The sequence below is a fragment of the Sinohyriopsis cumingii genome, chromosome 9, assembly GCF_028554795.1.
Source record: "Sinohyriopsis cumingii isolate HCF-2022 chromosome 9, ASM2855479v2, whole genome shotgun sequence".
NCBI lineage: Eukaryota > Metazoa > Mollusca > Bivalvia > Unionida > Unionidae > Sinohyriopsis > Sinohyriopsis cumingii.
In genome coordinates this window covers 37,680,066-37,696,321 of record NC_142969.1, presented here as the reverse complement: position 1 = coordinate 37,696,321, position 16,256 = coordinate 37,680,066, and the positions used below count along the sequence as shown (strand labels likewise).

At 35.8% G+C, this 16,256-nt stretch overlaps 2 protein-coding genes across 2 annotated transcripts in view; both read right to left on the bottom strand.

Moving 5' to 3' along the window:
• The window catches only part of LOC149791573 (angiotensin-converting enzyme-like), a 40,242-nt gene extending 37,170 nt beyond the window's left edge, over positions 1 to 3,072 (bottom strand). The window contains exon 1 of the mRNA XM_089969219.1: positions 2,264 to 3,072. Within this exon, the coding sequence (XP_089825345.1) occupies positions 2,264 to 2,458 (195 nt within the window). The 5' untranslated portion in view covers positions 2,459 to 3,072. The remainder of the gene's footprint in view (positions 1 to 2,263) is intronic.
• A 9,497-nt stretch (positions 3,073 to 12,569) lies between these two features.
• The window catches only part of LOC149791572 (alanyl-tRNA editing protein Aarsd1-B-like), a 42,740-nt gene continuing 39,053 nt past the window's right edge, over positions 12,570 to 16,256 (bottom strand). The window contains exon 13 of the mRNA XM_089970120.1: positions 12,570 to 14,886. Coding sequence (XP_089826246.1) covers positions 14,748 to 14,886 — 139 coding nt within the window. The 3' untranslated portion in view covers positions 12,570 to 14,747. The remainder of the gene's footprint in view (positions 14,887 to 16,256) is intronic.

The window sequence follows — 16,256 nt, the reverse complement described above, 5'->3', positions numbered from 1 at the left end:
GAGAAGATCTTGGGCTCCCCCTTGACATACACAAACATAATTTCTCAAAGACACACGAACTCAACAAAATTTTACTTTAAAAAATGTACGAGTACCAAGGTACCATACAATAAGAAACTTTCAGGCTTGAAAGGTTACACACCGCCTCTCAAATTTGACATCTTTATTAAAAATACATTCAGTAGACAAACTTTTCATGCTTCACACATACAAATCATTCACATAACTCCTTCTACCAAGGCAACTCTCTGGCGAACAGAAGAAATGATCCTGGTCAGTAACCATCGACTCCCCTCCTGAGTCAAGTGTACCCCATCCCTACCGAGGTACACAAGTCGGAACCCACGTATACGGCAAAAGGCTACACACTCGGAATTCTCACAAACTATGGCTAACTCCCGGTTGATCCATCGAGCCATCCGGGAATCTTGACTTACTCCCAACCCACGCGGCTGTGAACGAGGCAACATGGATCCAATGCAAACACATTCAACTCCTGATTTTAGAAAAATATCGTACAGCCTTATAATCCGATTTACAATATGATAGGGTCTTACAGACCCAATGTCATTCTCTCCAATTTTCAGAAAGAAACAAATCTGGGACTGTATCAAAAACTGGAAACTATTAACAGTCGCTCCAGAACAACCTTCAAATCGCACAATCATGTCTTCAGGAACGCACAAACGATGTAACCAGGGCATCCTGCCAAGATGAACAATTAAATTGTGTCCAACGACAAAAAGATACATCCTTTCTTGTTAATTGTATAAACAATAATAACTCAACTATTAATAATTGCGCCAAAAACTTTAACATGTTTTCAATCATGTCCGCGTGATTGAAAATTTCAATCCCTTTACATGTAAGAAGCATCAAGATGCTTTCAGAAAGACAAAACTTTACCTAAAAGTTTGTTTTCCATCACGTCAGCGTGATGGAGAATTTCAATCCGTTTTTGTACATGAGGTGCCAAGGTACCGGAAAATATAACCATATGTGAAATACGTAGTAAATAAAATTGATACATAATTAAAAATTACTAAAAGCCCTCACCAGGATGTTTCCAACACAAAAGTGAACTGGAAGATTTAAAATCCTATCAAATATATAATGTGATAAGGCACAAAATATTTTGAACTTATAAGACACATAAACAAACCAAAATATAACTTCATGCTACGGCATAAGGTATAAATAAGCAACACGCACACAGACAGACAAACAACGCACACTAGACATCTTTATTTTATATTTTTGGAATTAAAGGCAAGGCTTTTCAAAAACGATAAGACTTAAATAAGGAACGAAACCAAATATAATATGATCTAGATAATGCCGTCCATACAAAGAAATGGGGACAAATTACAACATATACACCAACAGCAACACACATTGGACATTCTGACTCTGGCAGAGTCACTAATGAATAACCAAGTTTAAAAAGGGAAACAAGGGGAAGAATGCCACCTCAGGGCTCATATAACCCTCGAGGGGGCTAGTACTCTCCTAAAGTTCAAAGTGCGGAAAATGGAAATCAGACCCAATGCCATCCCATGCAAAGGGAAGAAAGTACATCTTTCCAAACTTTAATGGGATAAACAAACTTGAAATATTTGACGAACAAAACAAATAGCAACCCTGCTAAATTTTACTTATTACCTTTAATAAATTTGGAGACACAAACACTTATAACAATGGTGGGTGGACAGGAAGACCCACAACACTATTTGGAAAAACCAGGGTGTCACTTCTAAGTCCTAACCAACTATGTATGTTGGGAGGGAACTAAGAGGTGTCAACATTCACAGATTCTCATTACTTCATAACTAAATATTTTATAGCTTTCAAATATGGCAGGAAACTTCCATCTTGGAAGGCTGAATAAAAAAAAAAGAAAGGCTTATTATAACCAATAACTATTTTTTTCAAAATTTAACCGAATGTTGTCAACAGTATAGCGGTGTACATTGTGCAGCAATACAATTTGAATAATCTCATTTTGATGTTCAAAGAAAAATTTCGAAATTAACGCAATATCATTATATCAACGTTTCACATTATTTAGGAGTATATACTGCTTTTATCTGGAACACATTTAAAATTTTCCCCCTTTCCTAAAATCTGAGGCTGCTTTTAATATTTTGGACAAATTTAATTTTGCCATTCTTTATCATGAAGTATTTAATACTAACACTTAATACTAATGATACTTACTATAGTTTTAAGGTCTCTTCAATTATGTTTTTATAGTAATACTCACCATATTTTTTAAGTTCTCGTCTGTTATGTTTGTATAGTAATTCCATGACGCTTCAGAGGTGTGGTAGTAAATATCTGAAGCCATTTTATCATATTCCTCAAGATAGTCTTTGACCTCAGCCAAGTCATCAGTCGGTCTCCTCGAAGCGCTAACCAGGGTCAGCATCCCCAATAGCATGCGACTCCATCTCGCCATCGGAGCTGAAATAAGAAAGTGAACGCAGGAACCGACTGGAAAATGAGGCTTTTATTTACGTTAAATACATAGATGCCTGTAAAACGTGTCACTTATTGGCACCGTACACAACAATGTATGTAAACTATATGCGTCATTTTATTCCGTGTCATCAATCCATGATTTTAACATAGGATTATATATTGCCCTGTTTCAGGTAGGTGCAGTTCTTGTAAACAGATCAGAAAAGAAAGATTGTCAGGGTAGATGATTTTGCGCATCTTGCTGATCATTCTGTCTATACATCTTCCCCTACGTCCATCCAGTCCACCTAAGCAAACCATCCTTTTTATTCCTTTAACCACCGATATGTCTGTACATCTATTACTATACATCTACACTTCAGAACCATGCTTCCTCTGTCTCGCTACATCAACTCCATGTATCCCTGTACATTGCATCGAAGTATGTGGTCACAAAAATATGGAATATATTTTACTACAAGTTCTTCTTTCACAGAGTTACAGCTGAATGCTGCAGGATACTTAACTGAAAGAAATGGAACATCACTATTACCATAATTTTTTAGCCATTTCTTCCCAATCAGAGTACCAATGACAACCCACCTATACCAAATTAGCAATAACTTTTAAGACTCTACATTTCATTTAATGTCGGTGCGATTGCGACTGTGTACGTTAATTGCTGCAAAGATAACACTGTTTCCTTTATATGCCGTATTTTTCTCTTAGCTTATACAAGTAGACAACTTTTCAACTGCAAGGCGTTACCTTTTTTGGTCTACTACACACGCACCCCCCACCCCCCGACCACAAGACATTTTTAGTCAACAAAAATTCCAACACTGTTAAGTTTGGTAGGTATGCAAAAGGTAATTTATAAGTGCAGGTCTCATATTACATTAGAATCGCAGAAATACCCCACCCCAACTAAGGTTTAAAGGTTTAAACGTTCAATTCTATATATTCCAGCCATTTGCGTTGTACATTGGCACAACAAAATAAATAATATAACTTACCAGCTCAGTACGTGAAGTCGATAATATAATCTACTAAAGCTGTTTAAATACTTAAAGACCACGTGATCAAATATGTCGGTTTCCATTGTTACTAAATATGAAGAAAAATAATGTACACGTACTCGTGTTTATTAGCACATGCACGTGCACCACGAGACGCATGAGCAGGATTCGCTCGTGCAGGTAAAATGCCCGATTTTACTTGTTTTAATACCTACGTCAATAATAAATAAAGAATGCAAATCATACCAGAAGTAGTAAGCATCTGGCAGTCGCTGGCCTTCCTGAAGGTCAAGCTTGACCAGATCATGTCCTCTCCCAAAACCAAAGTGAAATCGAAGAGCGCTAAGAGGTATTCTGATATACAAAACCATATAATTAATCAATCGCACGCCGCGATGCATAGAGTGACCAGTAGAAATAAAGATTTTCTAAACTGTTTTCTTTAACCAATATGTACACAAACAATTATAATAAACCAGTATAAACAATCAGCCTCACTCTTTAGAAAGGTTTGTGTATTTAATAATGCGTAAATGGGATGTTTTTATTTTGTTCCTCTGGGTAATTGAGTTGCAAATGACTATAACCAATAATTCTAGTTCACTGGTCACAGTACGTCTCTTCAAACCTTGGAAATTATGTACACATTTCTATAAACGCGCAGTTAATTCATACAAGACACCAGAAAGTGAATAACAATAATAATGAGGACTTTGTATAGCGCCTAATCTTTAGAAGCTTTAAGCGCTTTACAACATTAGAAAACACCTATAAGATAAAAAAAAAAAACATAATGATATGATTACAAAAGCAAACACCATGAAATTATAAAACATTAAAAAAACATGCTGAGAATATTTAAGGTAGGAAACATTATTCAGTCTTTAAGTTTGTTCTTGCAGTCGAAATAAACGAGCTTTGAGAGCCCTCTTGAATGTGATCACTGTGTCTTTGTGTCTTAAGTTCAGTAGGCAATTCATTTCACGTTGCTGGGCCCTGGTATGCAAAAGAGCGCTGTCCATATGACTTTATTTTCATAGTGGGAATAATGAGTATACGATTGTCAGAAGAGGAGCGTAAGTATCTTGATGGTGTGTACACATGGGTGAGGTCAGATAGGTATGTTGGACTAGAGTCCGACAGTGAAACGTAGCACAGAGAACAAATTTTATGTTTGATTCTGGATTGAATGGATAGCTAGTATAGGGTACAAAACAGCGGGAAGGTATGCTCTGATCGTGGTACTTTAAGTATGATCCGAGCAGCTGTGTTTTGAACTTTTTGAAGTTTCATGGAGCAGATACTGAGATACTGAAACATCATCACTGGGTGATCAGGAAAATACTCTACAAAATATACCAAGTATATAATATTTGAATAAAGACATTTGTAGAAATAATTTATTATTATTATTATTATTATTATTATTATTATTATTAAAATATGAGATGTTTAAATCCATGAATTTATCGTTTAACGAGATCCTACATCGGGGAGTTGTCATTCGTACAGCTTAAGTAGTAATCAGTAACCTGTATGTGATCTCACATGTGCGAGCATGCGTGTTTGATTCGAGGGGTGAATCCAGAAGCGAGAGTGTGCGAGGAATAAATGTATCTTTATTTCTGTTTGAGAGGAACCTTGAGTACGAGTTATTTCAGGTTTGTGAGTGATTTTGTATGTACGCATGCGTGTGTGAAGAATGGCAAAAGCAGATGGAACAAAAACCAAAACATATTGTTACTTACATACGTCCTTTCTCGACTCAACATTTTTAATGGATGCTGTACATTAGTTTTAGGTTCAGATGCACCAAAACTATGTTACTTATGTTAGACTGCAATTACTGTAATACACTAAATTGTACACATCCTGTCACAAAGAAACATAGGTTACGTATCAATTTCTGGAAATAGTTACATTTGAATTAAATGACCCGAATTTTTAGTGTGAACCCGGCCAAATTCGCACAGTGACGGCAAAAGCGTGAATACCAGAGGCCAACGTAAAAAAAAAAAAAAAAAAAACCAACTAATTTTGTCTTTTTAGGCTTTACCGCTCATTTCTACTAAATGCAAGTGATGTTCTTCACCATTTACCACATCTCCATAAGAAGTCAAGGAAAATTATCAATGCTCTTCAACAGGATTTCAACAAGGTGCATAATTTTTATAAAGCTCTTACTGACATACTTTATATCATGGCTGGGACAAACAATCAGATAGATGAAGCCCAAGCTTGATTTCTAGGAGGTTTTTCAGCCGCAGATATTATTGTCTCAGTAGAAGCAACGCGCAAAAATATTTGTCGTGTTTCTAATGTCGATACCATGATATTTCCAAAGTCTTTGATAACGTTAAACGTGACAGAAACAAGGGGACATGAGCAGTCCAATACTGTAGTCCTTGTTTATTTATGATTTATGTACCGTTTTTTTAAAAAAAGAGTTGGGGGTCGCATAAACCCTCCTACTAGCACGACACTGTCCAAATTATGTTTACTGTTTGCTGACGATATTGAAAACTGCCGAAACTGCAACCCCAACCCACCCCAAAACCCTTTTAATCAACTTAATATTATTTTCGGAAAATCCGGCATGAGTGTGCACTTGAAGAAAACAGCGATGATCATTGTTCTCAAAAATGGAGGTCCTCGTAGTAAATATGAAAGGATAAAAAAAGACCTAACGTGTGATTACTAAATCGACTACGGTTTATAATTACATGCGTCTTCTTGTGATGCATACTTAGTTTGTATTTTGTAATTGACCTTTGTCCGTAATTAAGGGTAGGGTTTGGAACCTACATGACTGTAATTTTTAAAAAAATATGTGTACATGTACCAGGATTTTAGTCCTGGACCTTAGTTTTAGCCTTGGAAATTCTTCAGTCTACCTGCTTTTGCCATGCTTGTAATATGTGATTATCTGTTCTCATCAAGGGTTACTTGATTTCAATATGTGATTATCTGTTCCCATCAAGGGTTACTTTATAGTATCAACGTACATGAATACCTGACTGTTGTCAATAAGAGTTACTTGATATCAATGTATGTGATTATCTGTTGTCAATAAGGGTTACTAGAAAATATAAATGTATGTGATTACCGGACTACTGTCAGCAAGGGTTACTTGATAATATCAATGTATGTGATTACCTGACTATTGTCAGCAAGGGTTACTTGATAATATCAATGTATGTGATTACCTGACTGTTGTCAGCAAGGGTTACTTGATAATATCAATGTATGTGATTACCTGACTATTGTCAGCAAGGGTTACTAGAAAATATCAATGTATGTGATTACCTGACTGTTGTTAGCAAGGGTTACTTGATAATATGAATGTATGTGATTACCTGACTATTGTCAGCAAGGGTTACTAGAAAATATCAATGTATGTGATTACCGGACTATTGTCAGCAAGGGTTACTAGAAAATATCAATGTATGTGATTACCTGACTGTTGTCAGCAAGGGTTACTTGATAATATGAATGTATAAGAGTATTTGTTTTAGATCTGAGTACCATAAATATCTTAAAACCTTCTTGAATGTTGAAAGATATCATGCAATGATGTCACTGACTTTAAGGCGATGTGAAGGGTTAGACAGGGAAGACAGGGTTTCTTCTTCTTGTTTTTTTAAATCATAAAAATATCAACATATCAGAAGATTTCAACTGCTTATGGGAAATTATCAATCTAAAGAGTATATGTATGTATATATATATATATATATATATATATATATATATATATATATATATATATATATGTATAATATGGGATGTATCACACCTGTGACCATTAATTTTAGTATTGTGAAGTTTTGGCCACTGAATGTAATTAATAACAGTGTACTTAAACCTTGAATCATTTGAACAGCGGTTGGGAAATGGATATTTTAGGACATAAAATCAAGATATCAGCTAAACGTTTAGTTCACTTGATATTCAAAATATGTCTTTTGAAAATGAAATTTTCTCAAGAAGCCTGAATACCAACATGAATAAACATGTGTGTGCAAATAGATGACACTCTCTCCATCTCTCTCCCTAGATTCCACCTGAAATATGTAGACATATCTAAAATAATATTTTCATTCAACCATCAGGACTCAGAAATAATACAGTCTGTATTTATCTGACTCTGTATCTCTTTATACACACAGACGTCTATCCTTACACACAGATAAAAACATGCACATATTTTAATGCCCATTTTTCTGTTTTCTACCATTTTCTGTTTTTCACACTCGTACTTACACATTTTCACACAACCCTACTCCCATCAAAATCCAGACAAACATTTATTTTTTAAGATACTGATTTTTCTCTTTGAACCTGTGATTTACTGTTTGTCTCTTATCACACACACATACACACACACACACACACACACACACAAAACACACCTCAGCACAAAGATTTAATAACAACTTCTCTTATCTTTAAATTACTCTCAATATGTTTCTTATCTGCCTCTATCTGTCTTCACACACTGAGATTTAATATGGTTTCATCCTCCCTATGATTCCCTAACAGAATGATAAATTTATTTTATATTCCTCTCACATTCTCTGATTCCACCTCTCTCTCCACACCCACACACTGCATAGTCATTTTATGGCATGTTGTAAACGGATAAATTCACTGACTGAAAAACTGAAATAATAATAATAATAATAATAATAATAATAATAATAACAACAACAATACAAATAACAATAATGATAACAATAAATACTAAATAATAATAATAATAATAATAATAATACAAATGTATCCTGATATTGCCATTATGTTAGCATTACAAACTGCAAATATTTTTCAGCGAACTTCCTTTATCAACCTTGGATGATGATTTAGTATCTTAGTTGCAAGCTGTTATCCACAAGTCCCAGCTTTAAACTATAACAGAACTTGTATAAATAATTACTGGAATAAGTACATACTTGTCCATGCGTTGCCCAACCTTGCTGAGCAGTGGAATCAAGAGGTACATCTCTTAATGATCATGATGTAGGGTTTACACATGCCCCCAAAATCAGGAGGAGAATTTTACAACAATTAACCTTTTACAATACCAATGCTATTAGTTACACATCATATAATTCAGTACATTCATATATATATATATATATATATATATATACACACACACACACACTCTCATATAAATATATACACACACATATTATATATATATATATATATATATATATATATATATATATATATATATATATATATATATATATATATATATATAATAAGTTTCTTAGAGCAATAAACACTGCTCTTTCAGTGCGAGGACACACTTCTTTGGTGGTATGGTTAATTGTTTATATGCATTAGTTCCTATGCTGGATTTATTCAATGCTTTTGGTGAAGCCTCATTAGGACTGACTTGAAGCTGAGCCACCAGAATTTATTCCAGTCATATTTCATAAGCTCAGAGGCTACAAATTATACCTGATAGTTAATACATGTGGCAAATATGAGAAGAAAATAATGTGCATACCAAACAACCTTGAAAAATGTTTATAATTCTATCTGGGTGAATTGTATTTCATAGACAGCTTACAGTTCGTAAATGCTTTACTTGATAAGCTGGTCAAGAATACAAAATTATTCAACTATACTGCAGAAGAATTCGCTTGCGATATCCTTATGACTAAATGATGAGAAAAATCTGATGAGACCACACGGCCAGGAAAGAAGAATTCTATGGCAAGTTGGATGGCACTCATATTTCAAAAGAATATGACCATACTACTAGCATCTGGAATGAGTTCAGTGTAAAAAAATTAGGTGAGTGTTATGATCTGTTTTTCAAATCTGATGTGCTGCTGAGTGTTTGTGATCTCTGTATGTCTCAGTACTATTCTTGCCCAGGGCTGTCATGGGAGTCCCCTGCTTGGCACGATTCGTGCCATGGGCTGTCATGGGAGTCCCCTGCTTGGCACTTATTCTTGCTCAGGGCTGTCATGGGAGTCCCCTGCTTGGTACTATTCTTGCCCAGGGCTGTCATGGGAGTCCCCTGCTTGGTACTATTCTTGCCCAGGGCTGTCATGGCATTTCCCTGTTTGGTACTATTCTTGCCCAGGGCTGTCATGGGATTTCCCTGCTTGGTACTATTCTTGCCCAGGGCAATCATGGGATTCCCCTGTTTGGTACTATTCTTGCTCAGGGCTGTCAAGGGAATCCCCTGCATGAAACTATTCTTGCCTAGGGTTGTCATGGGATTCCCCTGCTTGGCACTATTCTTGCCCAGTGCTGTCATGGGATTTCCCTGTTTGGTACTATTCTTGCCCAGGGCTGTCATGGGATTTCCCTGCTTGGTACTATTCTTGCCCTGGGCAATCATGGGATTCCCCTGTTTGGTACTATTCTTGTTCAGGGCTGTCAAGGGAATCCCCTGCTTGAAACTATTCTTGTCTAGGGTTGTCATGGGATTCCCCTGCTTGGCACTATTCTTGCACAGTGCTGTCATGGGATTTCCCTGTTTGGTACTATTCTTGCCCAGGGCTGTCATGGGATTTCCCTGCTTGGTACTATTCTTGCCCAGGGCAATCATTGGATTCCCCTGTTTGGTACTATTCTTGCTCAGGGCTGTCAAGGGAATCCCCTGCTTGAAGCTATTCTTGCCTATGGTTGTCATGGGATTTCCCTGCTTGGCACTATTCTTGCCCAGGGCTGTCATGGGATGCCATGCTCAAGCTTATAAAAATCAAACTGGAGTTGCTCATTGATATTGACATGTAGACTTTGATTGAAAAAGGAATCAGAAGAGGGATTTCTGTCATGAAGAAGCAAAACAATGTAGCAAACAGCATATATCAGCTAGGATATGACATGACACAGGAAACAAAATAATTATATTATGTATTTGGACTTGAAAACTTGTATGGCTGAGCACTATCACAGAAGTTTCCTGTGATTGACATGGCTTGCATACTTCCAGAAATGTTTACAGCATAATAATATGAAGTGGTGATGACACAGGTTATGTTCTTGAGGTGGATTTAGAATATGCTGCTATGCTACAAAACATGTACAATGACTACCTCCTTGAGGTGGATTTAGAATATGCGTCTGAGCTACATAACATGTACAATGACTACACCCTTGAGGTGGATTTAGAATACGCTGCTGAGCTACATAACATGTACAATGACTACCCCCTTGAGGTGGATTTAGAATATGCTGCTGAGCTACATAACATGTACAATGACTACCCCCTTAAGGTGGATTTAGAATATGCTGCTGAGCTACATAACATGTACAATGACTACCCCCTTGAGGTGGATTTAGAATATGCGTCTGAGCTACATAACATGTACAATGACTACCCCCTTGAGGTGGATTTAGAATATACATCTGAGCTACATAACATGTACAATGACTACACCCTTGAGGTGGATTTAGAATACGCTGCTGAGCTACATAACATGTACAATGACTACCCCCTTAAGGTGGATTTAGAATACGCTACTGAGCTACATAACATGTACAATGACTACACCCTTGAGGTGGATTTAGAATACGCTGCTGAGCTACATAACATGTATAATGACTACCCCCTTGAGGTAGATTTAGAATACGCTGCTGAGCTACATAACATATACAATGACTACCCCCTTGAGGTGGATTTAGAATACGCTGCTGAGCTACATAACATGCACAAAGACTATCCCCTTGAGGTGGATTTAGAATACGCTGCTGAGCTACATAACATGTACAATGACTACACCCTTGAGGTGGATTTAGAATACACTGCTGAGCTACATAACATATACAATGACTACCCCCTTGAGGTGGATTTAGAATATGCGTCTGAGCTACATAACATGTACAATGACTACCCCCTTGAGGTGGATTTAGAATATGCTGCTGAGCTACATAACATGCACAATGACTACCCCCTTGAGGTGGATTTAGAATACACTGCTGAGCTACATAACATATACAATGACTACCCCCTTGAGGTGGATTTAGAATATGCGTTTGAGCTACATAACATGTACAATGACTACCCCCTTGAGGTGGATTTAGAATATGCTGCTGAGCTACATAACATGCACAATGACTACTCCTGGCACCTGAAAGTTATGGTTTTTGATGATGCAGTCCAAAGTACATATTCTGCAGGTTTAAGAAAAACTTAGCTTTGATAATTGTAGAATGTCAAAACTGATGTTTGCTATGAGAGACAATTTTGATTTCTCCATATACCCTCTTGATGGGGATGATCTTTAACACAGCCTAAGCCAAAGCCCAATATTGAAAACCATTCTTTGATATGTAAATGCTGTGCATGCTCCAGGCAAAGAACAGTGGTAAACTTAGTGCTGATTTTAAGAACTGACTCAGGGCAAGTTAGATGGCACTCATATAAAGTCATTGGGCAAGAGACTTTGCTCTGTAAATTGATAAGGTTTCAAGAGAAGATGTAAGGGAAAGTCTCAATTCCAGTAAATTCGTTTCTATTCTTGTTGAAGAAAGTATGGATGCTAATGTATCAGAGCAAGAAATAGTGGATATAGGATGCCTGACAATAAAAAGTTAAGCACTTTGAAGAAATCAATCGTTTGTACATATTTTTTCTTTGTATTAAAATTAAAACATCAAAATCAAGGCAGGAGATTTTGGGACATGTGAAAATGTAGGATTGACAAGTGAAATTTCTGAAACCACTTTTCTGGACAAGCGGGTGGAAACAAGGTTGTATCAGTCCCATCTATAAAACAATTTTCAATCTGTCCAGTCCCAGCCTGCATACAAACTTGTCTCAATGATGGATGAAGACCTGTTCACTCCATTATCATCCATGTGATCAAGATTGTCTAACAATGCTAAATGTACAACTCCATCTGATCGTTTAATTGTAGCATAGCAACAAAATATTTTGTTAAACAAGGCAAGTCATTGGGCAAGTGAATAACAGACGGTTGGTCATTGAAAAATCTATTTAGGCACATGATTGACATATGGCTGAATGAATGGAAATTTATGTAGGATGAAGGACCACACCATCAGCATTATTGGCCTTACGGCCAGGTGAGCTAAAAATCATTCACAAGCAAGAAATTAAAATCTTTGATCATCTGTTTTACTTATCCAGGTTAATAAATTGATTTTAAAATAAAATCATATAACAATGAGATCCAGTAGTTATGAGTACATTGCAAAAGGTCCCACTGTCTATAATTTCCTTGGCAAGGCCTTAAACTGAACAATTTCTTTTGGAAATCTAAGTTTAGATAAAACAAGCATTCAGGGACCAGAACTCTTCCACATGATTACATGGAATAAAGAAAATCCAACTCAATCAAGGTTGCATCAATATAACTATGCATGATTACTATAACTAAAATGCAAAATTTCTTAGTTAAGTTATGCTGCATAAAGCAAAATTAGACTGAAGAACAAATCAAGGCCCATAACTCTTCTAAATGCTAATGTGGTATACCTAAAATTAAACTCCTTCAGGTCTCATCAGTGTAAAGCTACATGCCAAATTTAGTTGAAATGCAACTAGGCTTAGTTGAGTCATGCTGAAGAAACCAAAGTCAGAAGGATGACAAATTAGGGGCAATAACTCTTGCAAATATTGTGGAATGCTGGAAGTCAAACTAATAAAAGGTACCATCAGTCCAAAGCTACATATCACACCTGGTTGAGATCCAAAACATTTTGGTAAAGTTATCTTGTGTAAATCATATTGAGGAGGACAAGCAATCAAGGGCCATAACTCTTAGAAGCCACATTAAACCTATACCAGGCTTATAGTTGTATATGAAACAGTGTCTATACCAAATTTCAGTGAATGCTTATGGAATTATGCCAGTTACAAGCAACATCAATCAATGTCCAACATTCTGAAGTCAAGACACACAGCAAAGGTTTTTAGAAACACTACTGATTATAGTTTGCAAATAAACACAAATTTTGTGTAAATTTTAACAAAAACAAACAACAAAGTATGTCATGAAGAAAACACAATCAAGCAAAATGAAGTTTCCAGGTTATGGTACAAAACTGATTATATGACTTGAATTACCAGAAAAGAATGGGAAGGACTGAAATGAACTGGTCTGAACAATAGCATGTTAAATGCTAGAAACTGATCTTATGTCAAAAATTACCAGAAAAGATTAAAAAGTACAGAAAACACTCTCAAGTTACATGTTGGAAACTGATAATACATTACAAATTACCAGAAAAGACTTGACAAGTACAGAAAACACTCTCAAGATATATGTTGGAAACTGATAATACATTACAAATTACCAGAAAAGACTTGACAAGTACAGAAAACACTCTCAAGTTATATGTTGGAAACTGATAATACATTACAAATTACCAGAAAAGACTTGACAAGTACAGAAAACACTCTCAAGTTATATGTTGGAAACTGATAATACATTACAAATTACCAGAAAAGATTTGACAAGTACAGAAAATACTCTCATATGGCTTCAGGTTCTATCAATATTATTTGGGGTTTAATTGTGAATTTTTGTATACTTTTTTCTATGGCAGTGTGATCTGTAAACAGGCCTGGCAATTAAAAAAGACACTCTCGCCTAATTCAGGACAATGGGCATCTATTCAATGTACACACCAACTTGTATCAAAATATGTTGAACAGTTCATGAGGTATGCTGATTAATAAGATCTACAGAAGTAGAAATCGATGTGAAAAAGGCAATAAATCTGTCAAAATGAAACCGTTAAGAGGCACATCTGCAAGTAACTGATGATGCACCTGCCACATGGTATCCAATTATGTGTAAGGGTTACTGAGCTATGCTAGTGAGAAGCAACATCCCACATGAAGGTCTTATGTTAATCATCAAGGGCCATAACTCTATCCAAAAGAAATGGACTAAACAAAAACAATAAATGACACATCAAGGTATATGAGAGATGTACAAACTGCATTGCATCAAAGTAAATCAGCTGTGCTGGTTATAATGATCTGGTGTAGTGGAGATGTAAATACTGATGAAAAAAAGGGGAATAACTTCACAAAAAGTATACCTGAATTGATGAAACCCTAAAAGGCACATGTACATTCACCTACTAAAATGGCACTCAATTATATTTAAGAGTTGCATGGCTTTACTGGTTATAAAAACATAACTGGATCGAGAAGTGACTAACTGCAAACAGAACAGATTGAAATGATGACAAATATGGGCTCCCATATCTCAATGTAGGGCCCTAAAATTATCCTTGGTTAAGCTAGTATCATCAAAATAGTCAAGGTGTCTGATTGTCTCCAGCGCCAAGGTTGTTTCTTATCAGCTGCTCTGCCTTTTGTCTCTGCTGAAGCTTATTGACCTTTCCTTGGAAACGACCTTTACTGCATCCACCTTTACCATCCATAAGCTCCATCACTCTAAAAATATAAAACAACCAGTTCATATAATATCAATAAAATTTAGAAATGTGCCACAAAAATACAGATGCCCACTCCAATATAATATAATACAAGTGAATAAACTTGAACTAAAGATGCAAAGGCAACCTTTAGCTTGAAAAGGGCCATAACTCAGTTAAATTATGATAAAACCGGTGAAAATCAAACTTGAGAGAGGTGAAATCATCAAGCTTTTAAGCTCCATATCAAAATATACTTCAAATCCTTTTAGCCCTTCAAAGGTTATTAAAAAGAAACCAAATTCTTGACACAGGATAGATGGACATACATAACTGGAGTAACCTATATCTTCCCTCAAAAGAATGCCACAGATTCAAAGAAAAGATATTTAGGATATGCTTCAGAATTACTCTTTACCAACATTAAAAGCATGGGTGTTGTAAGAATGTACTGGTTGGTATTACATAATGGATACTGAGGATACCATATTGCCCTACGGACACTGAGGATAACATATTATCTTATTACATAATGGATACTGAGGATAACATTGCCCTGTTCATAATGGATACTGAGAAGAACATATTGCCCTATTACATGATGGATACTTAAGATATCATTGCCCTGTTATATAATGGATACTGAGGATAACTTATCACCCGATCAACATAATAGCTACTGAAGACAACATACTGCCTTAAAAAAAGTAATACCTCATCAAATAAAAAAACATTAGTAACGATGTTTATCCCTGAACCTCAAAAAGCTTTTATGAAATAAAACAGAAATAAAAGCAACCATGAAATATATACCTGTGACACTGACGTTGAGGATAGGACCCAAAATATGGAATACAAGATATTTTTAGTGACAATATTCAGGTATACCAACAGAACTTAAGAATTCCTGTTGGAACAGTAGTGAAAAGGTATTGGATTTGAGCCAGAAGCAAGTTTTTTGACAATATTGAAATGAACCCTGACAAATATTCTAAACGGCTTAATATACACCCACCCCATCTTTACAGTTCCCTGTTTAAATAATTTGGGCTAAAATAGTAAATTCCTAAATTGGATATTGTAACACATTAGCTGAACCATAACTGGTTAACTGCATCAGAAACACCTCATGTACTGAGCATGAACTGGTAATAATTACAGCAAAATCAAAGTTTCAAGTTTCTAAAATCTAGTCAAGCTTACATGTTACAAAGATGAAACAAGATATTTTCTATTTGCTTTTGCATAAGTTTAAGGTAGACATTCTATTTTTAATAATATTCTCCATTATTTCATGCAGTAATTAGGCAGATCTTAATCTGCATCCAGACTTCAAACTGTTTTCAAAAGATACACTGAAATATGAGTTATGTACAACTCATGCAGAGA